The sequence below is a fragment of the Theobroma cacao genome, chromosome 2, assembly GCF_053813885.1.
Source record: "Theobroma cacao isolate CCN51 chromosome 2, ASM5381388v1, whole genome shotgun sequence".
Taxonomy (NCBI): Eukaryota; Viridiplantae; Streptophyta; class Magnoliopsida; order Malvales; family Malvaceae; genus Theobroma; species Theobroma cacao.
Window position 1 is genome coordinate 32,005,453 of NC_142640.1, and position 23,956 is coordinate 32,029,408.

General features: G+C 34.1%; 1 protein-coding gene across 5 annotated transcripts; it reads right to left on the reverse strand.

Annotated features, from left to right (window-relative positions):
* Window positions 1-3,866: 3,866 nt before the first annotated feature.
* Window positions 3,867-7,478, reverse strand: LOC18609147 (lipid phosphate phosphatase 2-like). Of its 5 annotated transcripts, XM_088803966.1 has the most exons (10): window positions 7,241-7,478; window positions 7,096-7,160; window positions 6,934-6,977; window positions 5,913-6,170; window positions 5,571-5,658; window positions 5,356-5,465; window positions 5,120-5,210; window positions 4,774-4,962; window positions 4,637-4,696; window positions 3,867-4,327 (listed from the first exon to the last, which is right to left on the reverse strand). In XM_088803966.1, the coding sequence occupies exons 2-10, from the start codon at window positions 7,112-7,114 to the stop codon at window positions 3,996-3,998; spliced, it is 1,191 nt and encodes a 396-aa protein (XP_088660092.1). In that variant the 5' UTR covers window positions 7,115-7,160; window positions 7,241-7,478; the 3' UTR covers window positions 3,867-3,995. The 5 variants fall into 5 exon arrangements, with proteins under 5 accessions (XP_088660092.1, XP_007044213.3, XP_088660093.1 ...); XM_007044151.3 differs by lacking the exon at window positions 7,096-7,160 and having other exon boundaries at window positions 6,934-7,064; window positions 7,241-7,475; XM_088803967.1 differs by lacking the exons at window positions 6,934-6,977; window positions 7,241-7,478 and having other exon boundaries at window positions 7,096-7,141.
* Between the last annotated feature and the right edge of the window lie 16,478 nt (window positions 7,479-23,956).

Genomic DNA, 23,956 nt, shown 5'->3' on the forward strand with positions numbered 1-23,956 from the left:
TGTATTATATTTACCATGAATTAGAAGTTTAAACTAAAAAAGAATAAAAATTATGATCACTTTAAATTCAATTTCTTTGAGTTAAGATCACTTTAGATTTCAAGTTATTTGGATTTCTGTTGTTGACATTTTAAAGAGTCAAAATTAATTTGAGTTTTAAGTGAGCCACTCTGTTACCTTTTACCAACTCTACAACTTTAGCATGTTTTACAGCATGTAAAATGAGATTGGGAGGAGGAAAAGGGGTTATTTACTTATGCTATAATATTTTAAAAAAATTTAAATTATTTTCATGTGATAATTTTTATCATCTACATTAATATTACGTGAACTTAAAATGATAAGTAATATTTTAATTGATTAATAATAATTAATTAATTATTAATTATAAAAATTTATTTCACTCAGAATAAAAATACAGAAAATTGATAAAATATAATAAAAATTAAGAACTTATTTAAATTTTTTTAAATGGTTTAAGATTTTTTTTAATATTATGCCTTTATTTATTTATTTTTATGATTTGCTCTTCAAACATTTCATTTGATGGTCACTCGTTTATTGTACTTAGCATGATTAACTTTGATGATTTTGCCCGGGGCTTGTGCTCGCTAATGGAGTCCCCATAAATCAAAAGAAATAATAAGCACTCGAAAAATTTTATTATGATTAAATCTTTTTTTAAAAATAAAAAACATGAATTTTTTTTATTTTATTTATTAGATAAAATTATATAATAAAATTTGTGATTAAAGTGTGTGGAACTGACAATTGGCACATTAAGGTAACCCCTTAAGAAATATACATTTGCATCTGTTTTTTTTTTTTTATATATATATAAGCACATTTGCATGTGTTAGTTTCATTAATAGTAATTATTATTTTTGGTTATTAAATTTTTTTAATTGGATAAAATTGAAAAAAATTACAAGTTAATTTAAAAGAAATAATTGGTTGAATTTAAAAATGAAAAATTTAATAAATGTTAAATCTACTAAAATGAGCAATTAATATTTAATTATTGAACGAATAAAAACTTTTATTATTACCAAAAAATGAAAAACTTCATTAATATTTTAAGATTTAATTTCTTTAAATTTTCTCTAACTTACAAAAAAAAAAGAAAAAAGAAAAAAGAAAAAATCCTCTACACGCGCAGTCATTTTCCATTTAATGGTTTCATACACTAATATGATTATTGTGTCTCCTCATTGCCCAACCTGATCGGCCCTTCACATTAATGGCTTTGGCTGAATTCTTTATACATTTTATCTCTTTTCAGAATAAGTAATGAAAAGAGGTTTGACTTTTCAGAATATTTGCTTAGCTCTCACAAAAAGGTCTCGGGGAAGGGAAGGAAATGAAATCAAAGCTTAAACTATGGTTGGTTGGAATTTTTCTCAAGAAGGAAATGTTTTCAGATTGAAGAGCAATAGCATTGCCTTGCTTGCATCACTCATAGATCCTCGCCCAAGATTTAAATAATCCCTCCTTGGTTGAGGGGTTAGAAAATTAAAAATTAGTTAAGCAAACAATATCAAAAGGTTTTGTCGCTAGGATTTTTATTCTTAATTTTATAACGAATATTGATACAACTTCAGCTCAACAACTCAACATAATAAATAAGCGACTGGGCCTTTGAGGCCATTGTTGAACATCCCTTGTATTCCTTGCTTGTTCTTGCCTTGTTGGATTTGCCCCCTTTCTTTTCTTACCTGTATGATTCAGCTTTTGAGAGGTAGAAATCAAGATGTAAATGGGTAGGCTACGTATTTTTTTAAGTGTTTATTTTAAATTTTTGTTTAATTAAGAAAATATTCAAATTTTATTACAATTTAAATAAAATCATAAAAATATTAACCGAAACTGAAAATACTTATTAAATAACTCAAACAAAACTTAAATAACTAAAACCATATAAAAATTAATTTTATATTTATTAATTTATAAAAAAAAAAGTTAATTAAGATGGAGAAGACTATATTGAAGGTAAGACAGATAAAGATTTGACTTCTACAAATTTTAAATTTTTGAAATATTATTTATAATATTAAGATATATATATATATATATTATATTCAACTTTGATATTAAAACATCTTAAAAGTGATATTTAAAATCTATTCAAACTTTGTATTTGCATATGCCCATATAATAGTAACTCATTTACATCTCTAAGCGAAAAATATGAAAAAAAAAAAAAAAGGACTAGAATGTGGTGGCAAGCTAACAAGGCACACTAGTTTGTGGACTGAAAAAACAAGCCTTGATTAAAAAAGTTGATGAACAACTACCCACTTTTCATAATGAACCTCGTTCTCTTCCTCCTCATTCAAATGGGATTAATACATACAAGCCAGACTGGAGTACTATGCTTTCTTTTATGTTGGTGGAGTGGTTGTTAAGTCTTAGCAATAGATTAGTTCTATTGTTACTATCATGCCTGTCCACATTACGTTGTAAGTCTTATCCACGACTTGTTTTGGTGTTATCTACTGAGAAAGCTGAGTTTCAATATATGTTAGATTCCATAAGATAAATGAAATATTGTTAAAGCATGCAATTTGAATTTTTATAAAGGTTTTTTTTTTCAGTAAGTAGTTAATCAACTGTCAATTTGAATTTAAATAGCATTCATCCGTTCAATAGAAATAAAAGAGTTTTTTTTTTTATTATAAAAGTGTTTGACTCTCTAAAATGTCAAATTTTTACCGTATACGAGAAGTCAATTGAGTTTTTAGAAATAGGGTTACAAATCAAAGTTTTTTTAAAATAAAAAATAATTTTGTGCAATAACAAATATTAAATGAGATTCCTCTATATCTCGTTCTTCTCAATAATTCATAAAATTTTATTTAAAACTTATATTTTATTCACATTTATTTTTTTCTTGGGTTTCTTTATTCACTTGACGTGTTGACCCCTTACCCTTTAAACTGACTCCATCTGTGCATGTCAGCAATTGATAGAGACCTGAGCTCTGATCATAGTAAAGCTTATAATTATTAGGAAAGAAATGGAGCCAAATCAACCCAGCAGAGGCCCAACAACATGTAAATTAGTGACAGCATGAAAGCAAAGCTTATCTGATTTTATTAATTAATTAATAAAAATTAGGAAATTAAGTCGATGTATCAATTCAAAATAAGTCTTGGGCCTTTGGGCTGTACATGATTACACACTGCCATCATCGTTGAAAAATGCACTTTGACATTTGCTCTATAAGGATATCATCGTTGGGCATGTAACACCACTGATTAATGAAAGAAAATTGTGGGGAACATAATTTTCCCACTTGAATTCCACAGTGACGGAAACCTATGTCATGAGATAGCCCTAGTTCCATCCAATGAAAAAGGTTTGGCGTTACTTTAGAAATGGGTGCCCCCACACCCATCACAACAGGGTCACTTCCTTGCCCAATCTAGTCCTTTTGTCATCAATTTTTTTCTCAAGTTGCAAATACAAGTAAAAGCTATAGTTATAATTAATTATTATATTTCATACAATAATTTAATGACAAACTAATCACTAACACCAATTAAATCCCAAGGCCTCCAAAAGGGAACAATGACATCAATCTTTAATCATTATGGTTAAAATAAGTCTTCTACTTATCTTAAAATTAAAGATATGAATCCGCGTTGTGTATTATTATCATTATCAATATATGACAAATTGTTGTTTTTTTATTTAAAAAAATTAAATTAAACTAAATTCACATATATCAATTCAATTATTATTCCATTTTCATATAATTTTTTTTTTTGAGAAATTGGGATGAGAAAGCATAAAAAATCTAATCTTCACTTGACATCTAACACTAAGTAGGCTAAACTAGAAATCAACAAAAAATCACTCTCGTATTCACGAAAATCAAACATTATGATCCTATTTAATTTGCTAAACTAGTAAATATGGTTGACATATATAATGTTGTCATTTACTTCCTTAGATATACATGCCAATCTAGAACAGGAGATATACATGCACCTTCACCTCCTTCCTAATTCGATATCATCTAATCTCCAGCTTGGGGATGAAACTAAAGGTGGTGATGAAAAGTTATCACCATTTGATCCAGATGTTTGATTCACAGCTTGTACCTCCATCTTCTGCACGATAAGTGCATTTGTAGTCTGGGCAGCCTCTCTATTAGCATTTGTAGTCTGGGCAGCCTCTATATCGGCATTTGTAGTCTGGGCAGCCTGTCTATTGGCATTTGTAGTCTGGGCAGCCTCTATATCGGCATTTGTAGTCTGGGCAGCCTCTCTATTGGCATTTGCCTCCTCCAGTAATGCATCAAAATAAGCATACGGGCCCCATCCTAAAGTGAGGAGACAGAAAACTTGTGATGAATGTGGATTCAGCAGAGATATTGAAATAATTGGCAAAACATAAAAAAATAAATCTTTTCAAGTTCTTTAAGGAAATTCAGGCTTCTGAAAACCAAAGTGACTTCACACTTTTTTATCTGGCTATCAACTTCAGAGACAAAAGAATTAGCAGGGAATGGATGAAATGAAATGATGAAACATATTTCCAACTGAACTGATCAAATGGGATGCAGTAACACTGCATAATGACTCTACTGACAACAAGGAATCGTTATATAAGAAAATGAGGACTACATTACCTTCATCCTCATATGGGTTTGGGAAGAACTGCCGGTAGCAAAATGCTGCCACGACAAGGCCTGTAACAATTAAACCAATTCAAATTAACTAGGTTCAAAAATTAGACTTGTTCCCCTAAATATATGCAAAAACATACCTAGAAAGCCACCAGCAAACACATCGTTCCAATGGTGCCAATAGTCATCAACTCGAGAAACGGCAACAAGAGATGCGGCGAGCAGAGGAAGAAAAATGATGCAGAGTCTGGCTATATGCCCTTCGCGATTAAATACCTTGATTTTTCCAGATAAGTACAGTGAGAGATAACCTAACCCTGCAAAAGACCCTGCACAGCAAACCAAACCAAAACCGTATCAAACAACTTTGGCATTCGGAGTTTCCAATAGTTACAAAGTAATATAACTGAAATATTATGCTAATGCAGCTCACTATACGAATCCTCAATGTGTAGCACAAACAAGAGAGGAGGGAGCACTGCTTACATGATGCATGGCCGCTTGGGAAGCTCTTATGTCCTTCCTTTATGTCTGCTTTTTTGCCATGGCAGATAACATTACCCCATTGATCATAATTCTAAGGGAAACATTGCACAATTAGCATATGTCCTTTTCGCAATTTTTCATTTCAGGTGAGAGTGAGACTTATAAAACTCGGAAAATGCCATATAGTAAATGATTAATTTGCAGTTGAGGATGTAGTCGGGAAGAACAGTACTTACATCCTTCCCGTCAGGAAAGCAACGCCAGAAAAAGTCTGGTCGTGGCCGACCAACAGCAACTTTTATTGCATCGGTGACAATAGCTGTAATCAGCACAGCAAACAAGAGGCCTGCCCTCGAACACGAATAGAAGACATTAGATAAATATTCACCAGTGTTTCCATTGGGTAGGATATATTTGGTATTAAGCTATTCTGACTGCAAAACATAATTACCTAAAACGCTGTGGTGCAGATCATAGACATCTCTCCTACGATGATAGACGACAAGGAATACACAGATTGGTAATAAAACGGAATACATCTGATGATACAGAAAAAAATGAATCCTGTTCATATCTTTACCAAGCAAAACGGCAACATGGTATCTAAAAGATTAAAATGAAATACAAATAATATAATGACTGGCTTCTGTCCGCTCTTCATCCAGGGACAAAAATTTTCATTCATGGACATGTTATAATTAAGCAAGGGAAGAACAATGGAGTACTCATCACTCCATACCTGGTCATAAAGGAAGTATATCAGTAGACAAGAAAAATATTATTAGTAACTTACAGGGACAGCCCACACCGGCACCGTGTTTTGTTTCATGGGATACTTGAGGTCAGTCATCATATCCTTTCCAACGAAGCGGTAAAATGGATGGATTATAAACAGAACAACCTCTATTACTACAAGAAGCATCAATATTAGCCAATCATGCAAGTGATCCCTTGCGACTTTGGCTCCATGTGTTTTGATAGGGTGTCTACCAATCTGAACCTCTCTTATTCTCTCTGACTGTGGCTGTTGCTGCCGTTCTTGCCGCGGTTGCTGGCGATGCAAAACAAGATTCAAAATATAAGATTAACAAGTTTCAACTTTGAGGTAATAAATACAGGCAAAATTTTCATGCTTTCACTTCCATTTTTTGGTAAATATACCTTCACTTTTAATCGTATTATGAAGTTAATTGCCAATTGCCAGCTGGGGATGCAATGGCGGCCTGATATGATCTGACTAATACCAAGGCCACTCAGTTTCCAGTGGCGAAACATAAAAACTTAGAGGAGCTTTTTTCCCCTTTCTGTGCTACGTTGATATTCATAAACCCACATAATCATAATCTGAAACCGCCAAACAAAAGGTCTAAGTAGACTTTGGGCCCATATTCTAAAATCTAGACTGGAGGCAATTGAAAGGTCTTAGTTTTTTAGACCTTTTCCTGCCTCAAGCATAGACCTGGCCGGTCGTATGACTTCATGTTTATGGTCCAGCGTCTACATCATACAGGACAGAGAAACTTCATAGCATTAATTTCATAGTTTTTGTAGCAAGCTAGGATTTAAGTTTGAGCAGTATTTTCTCCAGAAGAAAGAAAGAAAGAAAGATAGAAAGAAAAGCTATTACCAGTCAGGATATGCCTTAACTAATCATCATTCTTACTCAAGTTTGCATATTTCTCTAATCAATTTACAAAATTAACTGAATGATCCTGACAATTCTGGTGTCGGCAGTTATATATAATAATTGCTCGTAATAATTAAGAATGAAAAAGGCCTGTCCAAGCACTGGTGAAAATAGTAAAGAAGTGAACCTGCAATATACGCTGGAAATTCAGAAAAGAGAAAAGCGATCCCACTTTGCTCCAAGCCGCCATGGGTGAAAACACAAACTCAGAAATTTACGTGAACTGAATATTGAACCGCTAACAACAAAAACAGATCCCTGGAAAAAAGAGTACGCAATTCAGAATTACCAAAAGTGAAGACTGGCATATCTTTGGAGAAGGCAGATATTAAAGCAACAGAATCTATCCTCCAACTTCAAAGCAAAAAAAGAAGATATGTCATAAACAAGACAAGAAAGCCAAAAAGGTTACATCAAAGCAAAAGCAAACTTACCGTATAATATCATACTTAGTAGTCGTATGTATTAATAGTTTCCCTGGAAATACTTTTAGATTTTTCCCAAGAATAGAAAAACTAGTGAATGGAAACCAGAAATGACCCAACTATCTTCTCTACTTGTACTAATCGTTGTTCGTGGAAAACTAGAGATACAACGCACTGGACGAAAGATAGAGAGAGAGGGAGAGGCTTTGAAAAGAAACCTACTGGCGGGACGGTTACGATTTGATAGGCTACATATACATGCAGCTCAAGGAGAAAAAGACGGTTTGATACTTTGCTTCATAGGTATTGAAGCGTGTCAATAATAATAAATGGCCGGGTAAGGGTCTAAAGTGAGGGGTCAGTCCAACCGTCGAATGTTTTGACTGTTAACTACCCGTTCAAGTTGTGAAGATGTTTGGTCGTTGTTTGGAGGTTTCTGTGGAAAAGTTGACGCGTGGGACCTATTTTGTAGTATGTGGTTGGCAAAACATCTTTGGTTAAATGATTACAAATGAGATTAACGGTTGCCTGCCACATATTTAACAAAAACTGAAATGAAAGAAATAATAAGTTGAATTCTGAATTAAAAAATTTGATAAACTTAATGACTCCAGAGTAAAGATTTAACCATATTTTTCTATAAAAGAAATTAAAGATTACAAACAAGTGATTATTCACATCAATCAATAAGTTTCATTTGTCGTATTAATAAGTGGTTTTAAGCTCAAATTTTACGAGTTATTACTTGTCGATGTAGCCCTTCTTTTTTATATAAATAATATCATCGGGCTTTTCCCTTAAAATAGGATGCAACTCAGTAATTCTCGTTTGTCTTGTCAAAGGGTATGCATTTTGGATAGCGTACGTCAACAAGGGGTTATTTGTACTCGAATCCAAGACCATTTATTAATCTGTAGTACATGACTTAAGATTAGTTGAGAACCTATATATTCCTTAATGTTTTTACAAAAAAAAAAGAAAGAAAAATATTTAAATATGGTAAAGAAGGTTAATGATGTTAATTCACATGATATTTTTCATTTAAGTTAGAGTTTAATTGGGTGTAAATAACCACTTAAAAACTATATTGATTGAAATAAAAAGATAAGAGTTAAGTTAGTAAATTTAATTAAATACACGAGCATTTTTATATCTTAGTTAAATTTTTTTAATTTACTTATAGGTTCATTTTCTTTATTAATATTTTTATAAAATTATATTTATAAATAAATATTACAATCACAGTGAAGTGCTTTCAATATATATTACGAATATATTCGATAGAAGAAATCATTAAGCAAAACAACTAAAGAAGAAGAAATCCACATATGATATCGAGGCATTGTGAAGATACTGGGGCATTGTGAAAACACCAATCACGACGAGGTTAAAAACTCTACTAAAGTGAACACTAATCTTGGTGAGGTTAGAAAATCCCATTAAGGTGAACAAAAACCAAAATCTCAATTTGGTTGGTCAAATAAAAAATACTAAAATTTCTTACTTTTTTGACAAAAATCTAGAGAAAATAAGTACTCCTTCTTATTAAAAAAATATTTTTTATTTAATCTCAACTTCAGTGTGCTTAACAATTAACTTAAAAGGGTTTTATATAACTATTTCTATGGAAGAGAGCTTTCTTGCTTTTCCTATGTGAGATTATTATAAATCTTAAATAAAAATAAATAAGGAAATAACCTAACTTAAACTTTATTGGAGTACAAATAAAGTAAAAGATAACTAAACTTAATATAACTTAATGCGCAAGTAACCTAATAACATACTCATATATCATTTTCCCTATATTAGAGAAAAAAATTGCCTGCACAGGTTCCCTTGTCTAGATCGAATCTCTTACACAATTAACACTTATTCAATAACTACAACCTTAACAGAGGTGTTGAACTTGAGTGTTTATAGTACATGCAGTTCCATCAAATCCATCAAATGGATATAAGTCCGAAACATTGAAAATAAGATGGATTTGTAACTCAAGTGGTAGCTCAATTAAGTAGGCATTTGAATTGATTTTTTTTCGTACTTTACAAGGTCTGAACTTTCTAGACTTGAGCTTGTCATAAGAACCCTTGGGAAATCTTTTTTGCCTCAAGTGCACAAGCACTTGATCACCTTTCTCAAATTCCTGCTTACGAAGATGTTGATTGGCAACAAAAAAGAATGTTGCATTATTGGCTTTGAAGACGGCTTTTACCTTTACACAAATCTTTCGAATGTGATAAGAAAATAACATCACCAACCATTTGAATAACCCATTCGGTGTTTAAAGGTTGTTTTCCATTCATCTCCACTCCTCATTTTAATTTGATGATATCCACTCTTCAAATCGATCTTTAAAAAGACATTGGAACTAATTAGTTGATCAGGCATGTCATGCAATCGAGGAATTGGAAAACGATTCTTGATTGTGATCTTATTTATGGCATGGTTGTTCACACATATCCTCCATGAACCATGTTTTTTTAAGAAAGCTGGGCAAGTATAACAACTTTTACTTTCACATACTAAACCTTTCTCTAACAACTTCTCGACTTGTCTTTGCACCACCAAAGACTAACCTTGTGCATGATAAACACCAATTTCTTCTATCTCCTCATCATATTTGGCATAACCCAAATCACGGGCCATGACAGGAGCATGGGCCCAATGGGCTATCACGACCCAAAATTTGGGCCATGATCGGCGCATGGGCCCACTGGACGTAGTCCACTGAGCCCAAACAAGCCTATTAATATGACATGTTCATCATTCTACCAAAAGCTACTAAGTCTCATTTAATAACTTTGAATCAAAATAATACTAAACAATGGCAACTCATACTGGCATACCAATCAAGTGTACATTGCCTACAACATGTATCTTAATAATTTACTTCAAGTTTGTCTATACATCTTAAAAAGAAGACTCGATTTCCAGCAGGGAGACTCGGATGAATGTACAGCTACTGAATGCCGAGACACCTACCAATAGTCGAGTCTACAAGGGCACCTCGACCTAGTTACCAATTGCCTCGTATCTGAAAACATGAAGTTGAAAACAATGAGTATAAACCCAGTGAGTGAACAAGGAAGGGAACAAGCAACAATAAGAAAGAATTTAAAATCATGATGCACTTGTTTTAAAACAATACAATTTAATTTCATTCATATTAAAAATCCCTCATTAAACCCTTAAATGATTAATCACTTGGTAATGATGAACCCATACATAACAAATAATTTGAAAAATGAAGGCTTCAGTGATACACAAACAAGTCAAATGCGACAACGAATTTTCGCTGCAGCGACGTTGGGATTTAAGTTATTAGTCGAACGAAGATTTCTCAACTGGCCGAGGGTTTCTCATCAAACCTCCTCATTTTAAACTTAAATCATTGATTACGTAATGTTGGAAGTCCATGCTCAACTATGGTATCAAAGAAATGGAAAATGGGGCAGCAATTGAACCAAAGGAGGAGCAAAACAGAAAGTTTTTCGCTGCAATGAGATTCAATCTCGCTGCAGCAAAATTTTGGTCATAAAATAGAAAGTTTATCGCTGCAGCGAGAAGCTACAGTACCTTTCTCTCTACAGCGAGTTTTCGGCCAGCCAATCCTTTCAAAACTCGAAAGTTTCTCGTTGCAGCGAAAAACAGAGCACCAAAAAAAAGGTTTCCCTTCACTCAATAAAAGGCCATCCTGCTAAACCAACAAAATCAACATAAAACACATGAAAATTCCCAAAGTGCAATGTATCAAATTTCACATATATGTCAATCATATATCATATTCATGAGCTTTCATTTCATAAGTATAGATATACATAATTACATAGACAAAGACAAACATCAATATCATCATAATCACACCCGGCTCATGTACATCCCCCCACATTTGCACATAGCCGGCGCCATCGTGTGCATCCCCCCACATCGTGTACAATCAGTGCCATCGTGTACATCCCCCCACATCGTGCACACACACGGTTACAGTCATCATACACAATATCAATCATCATGCACAACACACACACACACACACACACACACACACACACACACACACACACACATATATATATATATATATATCATCATAATGCAATAGTGCATGAATCCATAGTAATCACATGTCATAACATAAAACCATTTAGCAAAAGCTTGTTCCCAAGGCACTTGTTTTTATGAAAAACTTGATAATTCATTCAAATGTGTGGCAAATACATTATATTCCCCAAAACAAGTTTTGAAAGCAGTTCACTCACCAGTATATTGTTGAGCCTTTAGCTGACTCTAATTCCCCTAATGATCCAATTGGGGTGATGGGGCTTCGTTAGAACCTACCATCAAATTAACATTACCTTAGTATCAATTCATACTTATAAACCCTAAAAGCTATGTCACGACCCAAATTCCGGGCCATGACCGACGCAAAGGCCTAATGGACGTAGTCCACTAAGCCCAAGCAAGCCTATCTATTTATCCTACTCATCATTCCAACAAATATTACTAAGTCACATTTTATAACTTTAAATCAAAATAGTGATAGACATTGCCAACTCGTACTGGCATTACTCATTTAAAATACACATACATTGTCTACAACATGTATTATAATAATTTACATTAAGTTGTCTATACATATCAAAAGGAGACTCGATGTCCAACGAAGAAACTCGACGAATGTACAGCTACTGAATGCCGAGACACCTACCAATAGTCGAGTCTACAAGGGCACCTCGACCTAGTTACCAACTACCTCGTGATTTGAAAACATGAAGTTGAAAACGGTGAGTATAAACCTAGTGAGTGAACAAGGAAGGGAACAAGCAACAATAAGGGAGAATTTAAAATCATGATGCACTTGTCTCAAAACAATGCAATTTAGTTTCATTCATATTAAAATCCCCTCATTGAACCCTTAAATGATCAATCACTTGAAAATCATGAATCCATACGCAACGAAAAGTTTGAAAAAAATGAAAGCTTCAGTGATACACAAGCAAGTCAAATGCAACAACGAATCTTTACTGCAGCGGAAAGGCATTCTAACTGCAGCGAGAATGAATTTTCGTTGCAGCGACGTTGGGATTTAAGTTATTAGCCGAACTAGGGTTTCTCAACTGGCCGAGGGTTTCTCATCAAACCTCATCAATTTGAACTTAAATCAATTATTTCGTAATGTTGGGAGTCCATGCTCAAATATGGTAACAAAGAAGTGGAAAATAGGGCAACAATTTGACAAGATGGAAGACAAAACAGAAGGTTTTTCGCTGCAGCGAAATTTCTACTCCAAGACAGAAACTTTCTCGCTGCAACGAGATTCATTCTCGTAGCAGTGAGAATGCTACAGTATTTTCTCGCTGCAGCTAGAATGCATTCTTGCTGTAGCAAGTTTTCGACCAGCCACTTTCCAGAAACTCGAGAGTTTCTCGCTGCAGCGAGAAACAAGGCACCAAAGGAAATTTTCACTTACTTCCCAAAGAAAACCACCTTGCTAAAATATCCAAAACCAATATGAAACACATAATAATTTCTCAAAGTTTAACATACCAAATTTCACATGCATTACACTCATATACCATTACTTATAAATTTCGTATAACACACATAATTACGTATGTATATATATACATATACTCATCATTATCATGCACACCATCCCATCATCATCATGCACACCATCTCATCATCACTAGCTCATGCGTACTGCCTACTCGCACATGGCTGGGTCATCACCGGGTTATGCACACTCTCTACTCGCACATAACCGGGTCTTCATCGACCTATGCGCACTCCCTACTCGCACATAGTCGAGTCAATATAATTACACAACAATATATTCCTACATACATATATATCAACACAATGTTGTAGTATAGAAATCCATAATAGCCATATATCACAACATAAACCATTTCTCAAGAGCTTGTTCCCAAGGCACTCATTTTTAAGAAAAGTTGTATAAAATCATTCAAACGCTTTGTATAAAACAGTCACATTCTCAAAATAGTTTTGATAGGCAGTCCACTCACCGGTTGATTGTAGAGCCTTTAGCTGACTCTAATTTCCTTAATGATCCAATTGAGGTGATGGGGCTTCGTTAGAACTTAGAATCACATTAGCATCAGCAATAGGTCAATTCACATACTATAAACCCTAAAAGCTATCTCTTAGCTAGCTTTCAATTGCCACTTTAAATGGCTATCTATGTTCACTATCTAAATCACAATAAAATGAATGAACATCCTCAACAATAAAACAACTCATAATCTAAATTACTAGCCATTATCCACAGTTAAAAACCAAGCTTAGTTCATCACTCACCCTAGGGTTCCTTTGTAGTTGAATTCTCTTCCAATAGCTTCCACACAAATGGGGTAATTCTTTCATTCTCTCTCTAGAACACCTAACTAGTGAGAGAAAGTATGGAAATAAGATTTTTCAAGGATTTTAAGGAGAGAGAGTGGAAGAATACAAGGATTCTATTCATAAGGGCACAAAGGTATGAAAACTAGACCTAGAGAGAGAAAATCATGCAAGTTCCATATCAAGCTTCCATGGAGGTTGGAAGCAACGTGAAAGAGAAGAAGGAGGAAGAAGAAGAAGCTGCTGGAAAATGGGAGAAGAAGCTACTAGAAGAAAGATATTTATAGCTCAAGCTTATCCATTCCATTGAACTTACGAAAATACCCTTGACTAGGTAGCTCGTTTTCATGCAACCCTTTGTGTAATCTTTTTACTCTTTTAACACTGAGACCAAGTCCATAATGGTCTAGACATACTCGGGTTTGGAAAACTTTAAAAATTTGACTCGGGGTGCAAAATGACCATTTTACCCATATTGTGAAAATTATTATCACTTCTAGTTTTCTTCACATTTTCATCATTACACATCATTTATGAGGTCTTATGCCTATTTAGACCTTAAAATATCATAAAACTTTCTTCTGAGAGCTCATTAGAGAAAATGACGAAACTACCCTTGGCTCGTGTTATTGTGTCTGTACCTAGTTACGAGCCTATAGAGGTCAAGGTCTCACAAGTTATCCCTTAGCAAGCTTTCAATTGCTACTTTAAATGGCTATCTATGTTCACTATCTTAATCACTATAAAATGAATGAACATCCTCAACAACAAAACAACTCATAATCCCAATTACTAGTTATTATCCATAGTTAAAAAAAGAACAAGCTTAGTTCATCACTCACCATAGGGTTTCTTTATAGTTGAATTCTCTTCCAATAGCTTCCAAACAAATGGGGTAATTCTCTTTTTCTCTCTCTAGAATGCCCAACTAGTGAGAGAAAGTATGGAAATAAGATTTATCAAGGGTTTTGAAGTGAGAGAGTGAAATAATACAAGGATTCCAGTCAAAAGGGCACAAAGGTATGAAAATTAAAGTTAAAGAGAGAAAATTATGCAAACTCCATATCAAGCTTCCATGGAGGTTGGAAGTAACGTGAATTGAGAGGAGAAGAAGAAGAAGAAGCTGCTGGAATTTCAAGAAGCTACTGGAAGGAGAAGATATTTATAGCTCAAATTTATCCATTCCCTTAAAATTACGAAAATGCCCTTGACTAGTTTGCTTGTTCTCATGCAACCCTTTGTGCAATCTTTTTACTCTTTTAACACTGAGACCAAATCCATAATGGTCTAGACATGCTCGGGTTTGTGAAACTTTTAAAAGTTTTGACTTGGGGTGCAAAATAACCATTTTGCCCTTGTTGTGAAAATTATTGTCATTTCTAGTTTTCTTCGTGTTTTCATCATTACACATCATTTATGGGGTCTTATGCCTATTTAGACCTTAAAATATCATAAAACTTTCTTCTGGGAGCTTATTCGAGAAAATAACGAAACTATCCCTGGCCTGTGTTATTGTGTCTATGCCTGGTTACAAGCCTATAGAGGTTGAGGTCTCATATGGGCATAGCCCACTAAGCCCAAACAAGCCTTTTTATGCAATCCCGATCATCATTCCCAACCATCATTTCTAAAACCACATATTATAATTCTCCACTAAAAATATTTCAGTAACATTTTATACTAACCCAATACTTACAATTTTATTATATCAAAATAATGTCACCCATTTGCCAACTCCTAGTGGCATCAGTAATCAAATATACATATTTGACTTATGACATGGATACTAGCGGATTACATTACATATACGTGTTCACAGGTAACAGACCTTTAATCGCCAGCGGAGTGACCGTGGGTGAAGGTACAGCTACTGAGATGCCATAGTACCTACCAAGAAGACGAGCATATGTGGACATCCAATCTAGGTACCAATTGCCTCTAAATCTGAAAACATGAAGTTTAAAAACGTGAATATAAAAATAAGTGAGTGAACATAAGAAGGGAACAAGCAATTGATAAGGAGAACTTAAAAATCATGATGCACTTGTTTCAAAAACAATGCAATTGATTTAATTTATTACTAAAACCCCCTCATTTCAAACTTTAATTAATAACCTTATAGTGTTGCAAAAACCCATGACAAATACATGAAGTTAAATGGGTGAAAAATATGTCAAAATCAAGCAAGGTAGCAAGCAAGACAACAAGTTTCTCGCTGTAGTGAGAAACAGTCTCAGTTTGCATATGTGTCGGTTTTTCCAGTATATCTCCCACTACAGAAGTTCAATTGACTTGATTTTTAGACCATTAGAAAGTTAAGAGCCTGGGATAAAACTTTGATGTTTACCACTTTTCCCAGTTCTGAGTGAAAGGTGGTTAAAATAGTTGTCAAAGTATAAGCACTGCACCAGAATTTGGGTCTACCAGAGAGTTTCTCGCTACAGTGAGAATCCATTTTAGCTGCAGCGAAATTACTCGCTGTAACGAGAATTCCTTTTTGCTGTAGCGAGAAATAGGGCTGGTTTGTTCCACCACCACCCGAGAGTTTCTCGCTGCAGCGAGATTCAGGGTAGATGACAATTAAGGGATTTTCACATGCCACAAAATTCATTTCTACCATATTGCACATCAAAGTGAACACATTGACAATAATCACGTTTCTCATTATTTATTTCAATCACATATTATAATCATAAACTTTCTATCACATATACATATATAAACATATATAAACACGTACACCACCCCACTTCATTCATCGTCATGTGCACTCCCTACTCGCACATAATCGGGTCATCATCGACTTATGCGCACTCCCTACTCGCACATAGCCGGATCATCATCGGCTTATGCGCACTCCCTACTCACACATAGCCAGGTCATCATCAGCTCATGTGCACTCCCATATCGCACATAGCTGGGTCATCATTATCACACAACATTATTCATCAATGCACAACATATATTCATATATAAATACATACCAACATAATATAAGAGCACATGGATTCATCCTTTTACACAATTCACATTTTCACAACATCAAAACATTTTATCAAGGGCTTGTTCCCATGCATAATTTAATGAAAAATCAAGTAAAATCATTTAAATGCTTCATCCCAACACATATGTATTTCCTAAAAACACTTTGATGCAAGTTTACTCACTGGTCTTGTTGATTCTTTTGCTTGACTCTAACCTCAACTAATGCTCCAAATGGATATGTGAGGCCTTATTGGAACCTATACACAACATCACAACCCAACCCAAATTGGCATTAATATAATTCCAAAAGCACTTTCCTAATCAAGTTCAACTAGTTATTCCTAACTAGCTTCCATTTGCCATTAAGTGGCTAGTTATTCACACTACTCTAGTCACCCTAAGAGTGAATAAACAACCTCGATGATAAGACACTCACAAACCCCATTGTTAGCCATTATCAACAACTAAAGAAATTTAACCTTATCTATACTCACTTTGATGGTATTTGTAGTTGAATTCTCTTTCAAAATTCTTCAAGCTAACAAGGGAAATCACACACTCTCTCTACATGTCCAGCTAGTGAGAGGAAGATGGAAGTAAGACTTTTTAAGGGTTTTAAGGTGAGAGAGTGAAAGAGCACAAAAGGTTCTATGAAAAAGTGCTCAAAAGCATGAGAATTGAAGCTAGAGAGAGAAAATTATGGAAGCGTTAAGGAGGCTCCCATGGAGATGAAGAAACGTGAGATGGGAAGGGAAGAAGAAATGGCTGGAAGCTGCTAGAAATTGCTGGAGCTTTAGATATTTATATCTAAAGTTTATCTATGTCTCACATAAATTACCAAAATGCCCTTAACATGGTGACTTTGTCTTCCTCTCATCCTTTGTGCAACTTTTTACTTTTTTGACACTAGGGCAAGGTCCATAATAGTCTAGAAATACTCGGGTTCACGAAAACATAAAAATTTAGATCCGAGATGTAAAATGACCATTTTGCCCCTACCTTGGAAATCTTCATTATTTCTATTTCCTTCGTCATCTTATCCTTATTTTCATCATTCATTTGTGCCTTAGGCCTACTCAAGCCTTAATAATGTTTAAAAGCATACTTCTAGGGGCTCACTAAAGAAAATGATGAGATTACCCCTAGTCCGTTTTATCGTGTCTACTTCTAGTTACGTATCTATAGAGGTCGAGGTTTCACAGGTTCACTTCTGAATTACCCTTTTTACTCAGTAATCAACCTCAATTAGCAGTCGGTAAGCATTATTGGCCACCACCTCAAAGTACAATGTACTACAGTCTCCCTCACTTAATATGAATTCATCCTCGAATTCAAATCAGCGTGGGATGAACAATCAAAATTCTAAAATTCTTTACATCACTTCCATTGGCCATTCTTAATATAAGATAGATAATTATCTGTACTACTCTTGTTAGATCAAAACGATACCATTCTTCATCTTATGAAGAGAATTCAAATATGCTATTAATTCTAGTCACATATCAATCAAATCATCCTTAAATCCTCAATTATACATGTTGACTTAGCCATCCACAATTCCTCTACCTCGACCTTTTATCAAACCTTCCATACAAATTCCATTCGAGCATTTCGTAATATGTAAGGATCAAAACGAGCTTTATTTATTTTAGATATATTTAACATCTGGATGATTCAAATCTAGTAACTATTAGTAACCATATTCCTAAAAACAAAGCTCTAGTACTCTCATGATCGAGTGCTTACTAGATAAATCTTAACTTATACCACGAAGCAATTCAATAAATCATGACATTCACATACCTCCTATGATCTTAACCAATCCCTTTAATCAATAACTCAACTTCTCAAGGTTAAAGTTGCTCAAAATTTTCCTTTAAGGTTCCTTTCTAAGTCTAATCTTGATTACTAATCGTTTCTATATTTCCAATGTTCGTAGCTAATTTGTTCATCATCAATCACATACAACATATCTAACTTGATATTCTTCAAATTTTCTCCAAATCCTAAATCTTGTGACCTTATTAGTTTATCAGTCCGAAGATGAGATTTGACGCTTACCTCTCCTTAAGTGTATATTAAAATCAAGGAATCATTTACTAAGACCTTTCTGAAATCAACTTCTTTAGCCCTTTTACCTCAGAAAATTAAATCCATAATCCTTCATTTCGAATCATGGGCTCTATGCCAATCAAGGCAGATTTTACACTTTTAATTACATGAATTCAAATGCACACCTTTACTCATAAGCTATAGATTTTTTACCCAAATCTCCATAAGTCAAAACCTTATATTGAAGCTATACCAGTACTCATATGTTCCATTCCATTAGCCTTTAGAGAATTAAATCTATGGCATACTTCTCTATTTGGGTACTTCATAACAGCCTAACAAATTCTAGCTTACAATTAAGCTAGTTCATATGCCAAGCCTCTCAGGTTGTATCAAAACACCAAAGTTGATCACAATATAATAAAAATTGAGGAACTTATACCAAAAGTATAAACACTTACTTTTAAGCTAACAACATTATAATCAACTTGTTCACTGCTAAAATCACCAATAAATCATCTTAATCACTGTCTAGCGCTATAACCATTGATAGAATATTATCATTGAATCAAATAATAACCAACTCCATATGAGTTTTTTTTTTTTGTTTTGTACCAATATGCAACATATATATTCATACATATATGTTTTTTTCCAAAAAATTTAACTTCGGGTAGCCTTAGGCATATCAAGCACAATAAGCCATCTGTAAAACCAAAATAACCAACAATCAAGTTTAGAATCAATTCTTCTTATAGTTGGTTAGATCATGCTCATCATTTGTGGTGAATACATAAAGCTGATCCCAATATTCTATTCTTATACGAGAATCGACCACTAATTGACACCATCCCCAAAGCACCATGTGTCTTAAAAATTATTTTTTTTAGCCAAAATTCATATTCTAATATCATGCTTCTAGGTCGTAGCTCATTACCAAAATCTTTACTCGTATATAAATACTGGAATCTCATTTTTTTTCTAAGTAGATTTCTACAATTTTCGTAGCATATTTCTATTCCCTTACCAAGGGTAGTATCATTTAATCAAACCATGTCACCCTCATTCTCTAAACATTTGAAGCATAATTCAACCTTTGCCTATCCCTATCAGGCACTTTACCTTGATAATTACTCAAAATAAATTAGAACTTGTGGGGGAAGCACATTTCATAATTTATGCCTTACGTCTACAATTATGTCGAGACCAAAACCTCATCAGGTCCACAAATCGGTAGGATAATCATTGCCTCAAACTAGCATTTCCAAATATACTTATACTTGTATCATATCTTCATACTTATGTGACATATCGGTCATTAGCCCAACTTGACTATATAGCCATTTGCTCTTTGAGCTTTAATGTTGTCTCACTGTGAAAAATCTTTCGAATTTATCTCATCAGGGTATTCACAAGGTGGATACATGTCCATAACTTACAGTTCAAGGCCTAAAGCATTGAACACAATCTTATCATTGATGTTCTATGCTATATCATATAATACAAAATATAATCTAATAATTATGACAATAAAATTCTAAAGTTCCACCTTTATCTACCAATCATAGCTTCCTTTATGAGCACATACTTTACACTGCTTGATTGTTCACAAGCCACTCATGGCCATCCAAATTCGACCTCTTATAGCAAGTCAAACTAATATATTATTCTTATGTTTTCCAATACACTTCCAAAATGCTTAAACATATCTTTTAATAGAATTCTGTTAAGGACTCAGACAATCAAAGGCTTATCTTCAAAGCCACGCATAACTTTAACAATTTAATATATATTCGATAACATTTAGCTCATTAACCCCATTAAACATTATTTTAAGATCTTTCAAGATGTTCTTCCTTTTATTTCGGACCGAACCAAACTAACTTAATATAATTGCATTGATTATCCTTGGCCTTTTTATGCTCGTCATAACAACATCTAGGTTTCACCCATCATTCGTCTTAATGACTTTCAGCCTTTCGCAACATAGTTCTCATACATGTTAGGGCATTTTTAATTTCATACCAAGCCTATAGTCATGTAATCACCAATTAGGCCAAATCTTTTTATGGAATATCTCCTTCCATACGATGAATGCGAATCACAAGATATACAACTCCAAGTGTATGCCTACATATTGGTAACCTCCATATATTTCATGGTCATAAAAATCACAATTTGCAAAACTAGCTTTCTGTTGGTCCCAATAATATGTGCTAGAGGGGGGGTGAATAGCACAATTTGGCTCTCACTAAAGTTGCCTCTTTAATGGGGACAAATACAAGATGAACAATAAATTTAAAGATGAGTGGAAAACTAAAGCAGTGGAGATAATACACAAATATTTATAGTGGTTCGGTCCAAGACCTACATCCACTACCTTGATTGTTCAACCAAGGATTTTTCAAACCAAATCAAGCAATCCAAGCTTGAATAAATTCCTTAGAGTGACTCGTTCACTCTAAGTGTATAAGAAAAGAAGAAATAAAGAAGTACCTATGATCATTTACTTGATCTAGATGGTACAAGATGAAGTGCTGAACTCTATTACAAAGATTGACGTATAAGTGCAGTAAGGTGCAGAGAGGATTTTCTAGTTTTTCAGTTTTATATCACTTGGAAGCCTTCAATTCTCTCAAAAACTGATTTCTAACCATTAGAAGACCCTTTTATACTTGGAGAAACAACTCTGATGGCAATTTGATAGTTTATGGCCGTTGGAAATAGTTGAGGATGAGTTCTAGCTGTTAATCTATCTTGTAGTGCTCTGGTTCAAATTGCAAATAGAGAGCTCTTAGTCGACTGACTTGGTCGACTAAGTTGGTTTTGTTTCAAGTTGCAGATTCTGGCAGAGAGCAGTTAGTTGACTGACTTGGTCGACTAAGCCGGTTCTGTTTCTCAAACTTTTCAGCCCGCCATTTCTCCAATTTGAATTTTAGCCAACTAATACTCTTCATTATCCAACTAAGGACCTTTTTTTTTTGTTAATCAATCGTTTTTCTTCATTCATATGATCTTTGGTTTACACTTTTGAAGGATTCATTTATTATTTACATATAATTTTTGTCCTACACACTTAAACAATATAGTTAGACACCAATGAATGAGAATATTTTGCTATCATCAAAAACATATAGAGTCAACATTCTCTATCTCTTATTTTTGATGATGACAAATCATTCCAAGATTAAGAATGCAATGTTTATGTTTAATATGAATGCTTTAAATCTTTACACAAAATGAGTTGCTCCCTCTTAGTCAATGCATATAGTTTTCTTTAAAGATTTTTAATAAAATTTTTATAATATCTATAATAGCTAAACAATATAACAATATCCACAATAGAAAGCAACTAGCACATAATATTCAACAAAACCATAACTAAGCATCACACACATAAATTAAACATGAAAACCTATCACACTCAACTTAACTTAGTTTTCCTTCTCTTTCTTTTTGTCATTAAACAAGATATTTGTGAGACCTTGTCAAGCTCGATTAAAAGACGGTATTGTACCGAGTGGTACAACTAAGTTAAATCGAGCCTTGAACTAGTTCAAATAGAAATTCTAAGAGAAATTTGAAAATTTTAAAACCAACAGAATGGCTTAGAATAGTGATTTGGAGTTCAAGGTCCAGTTTGGAGTCCATTAGAAAATTGACCAATTAGGGACAAAACGGTCATTTTACCATTTGATGATAAAATTGAGATTTTTAGCCAAGATTTGATCACATTTGACCAAGAATAATTATATAAAATATAATTATGATTATTGGAGTATAAAATGATGTTTAGCAGTGAAAAATTGTGATTCTCGGTATTTATGGAGCACAAGGGCAAAATGGTAATTTTGCCACTAAAGGACTAAACGGAAATTTTTTTAAACAATTTTTACCCCATTTGGTTAATATTGATCAATATTAGTGTTATTTTAGGTTGAAAAGTAGAAATAATGAGATTCCGGTACATTTCAGAGTAAAAGGGTAAAATAGTAATTTTTTCGCCCTAGGGGCAAATCGGTAAATTTTTCACCTCAGCACTTGTCAAGACCAAGGGATTTTAATTGTGGTAGGATTGGATAAATACCAGAATATTTGTGGTGGAAAATTAAGAAGAAAAAGTCAAAAAGTTAAAAATTGGGCCAATAAGCATGTGACACATGGCATGCTTGATTATTTTATTATTTTCTATAGAAATCAGCCCATTAAATCCCCAATTCCCTCACCATATTCGGCCTAGGCATCCAGCAACAAGAACAAAGGAAAAACAAGAAAACCTAGGTGGAAATTCAAAGAAAAAGTGAAGAAATCAAGGAAACAAGCTAGGTAAGTTAAAATTTCTTTAATTCTCCTTGATACCTAGCTTACCCATGCTTTTGTTCTTGTTTTCCATGGTTGAATATTGAGTTATCATGATGAATTCAATTCTGAAAAGTGGGTAAATTAAGGTATTAGAGGAGAAATGAATTAATTTGGAGGTGATTTGGACACAATCGTCGATTAATCGGGTGATCGGTCGAATTTAATCGATACCGTGATTAAGCGGTAATCAGACATATTTTTGCATTTACATATCAAGCATTAGTAATTTAAATTAATTTATATCAATTTAGGGACAATATAGTAAATTCCTTGACTTTGTTATTTGTCAAGGTGGTGAGACGTCCGGAAAAGGCAAAGGAATTGCGCCTGAGGGCTATTAGTCCGAGTGCACCCGGAATCTGGATTTTCGATACCGGTGAGTGGACTTGCATTTCAAACTTGTTTTGGGAAATATGAAAGATTCTATCCAACTTGTCTTAGAAAATGTACCTTGGGAACAAGCTTTTAGTAAAATGATTTTATATTGTGAAAATGTGCTATACAATGGTTTATGTGTTATCACAATATGATAATATGCATTGGATGCTTCTTTACCTGTTGATTTGAACCCGGCTGTGTGCGAGTAGGAGTGCACATAAGCCGTTGCTGACCCGACTATGTGCGAGTAGGAGTGCATATAAGCCGTTGCTGACCCGGCTATGTGTGAGTGGGAGTGCACATAAGCCGTTGTTGCCCCCATAGCTTATAGGGCTGGATGCTTCGTGATCTTCCACCCTATGAGTGCTTTGATAGGTATGATCTGTGGCGAAATATGACTCTCCACCCAAGAGCTTGGAGGAGGAGGGAAGGGACTGCTCCGTTGCTTCGTGATCCGGAGTGAAGTGCACCTCTTGCCGAGTGAAGGGGGGGGGGATGCTTCGTGATCTCTCACCCCCTAGTGACAATAGCATAAGCCGTTGCATATGAGATGATGATAATGGGATGATGTGCAAGATGATGATG

Bases quoted from the DNA above. Each gene is read 5' to 3' on its own strand.
- LOC18609147 (XM_018116592.2), bottom strand. From the start codon at position 6,394: ATGTTTCGCCACTGGAAACTGAGTGGCCTTGGTATTAGTCAGATCATA. The intron at 5,466-5,570 runs GTAATTATGTTT...GTTCGAGGGCAG, and splicing joins TCTGCACCACAGCGTTTTAG to GCCTCTTGTTTGCTGTGCTG. The intron at 4,697-4,773 runs GTATGTTTTTGC...TAATTGTTACAG, and splicing joins GTTTGCTGGTGGCTTTCTAG to GCCTTGTCGTGGCAGCATTT.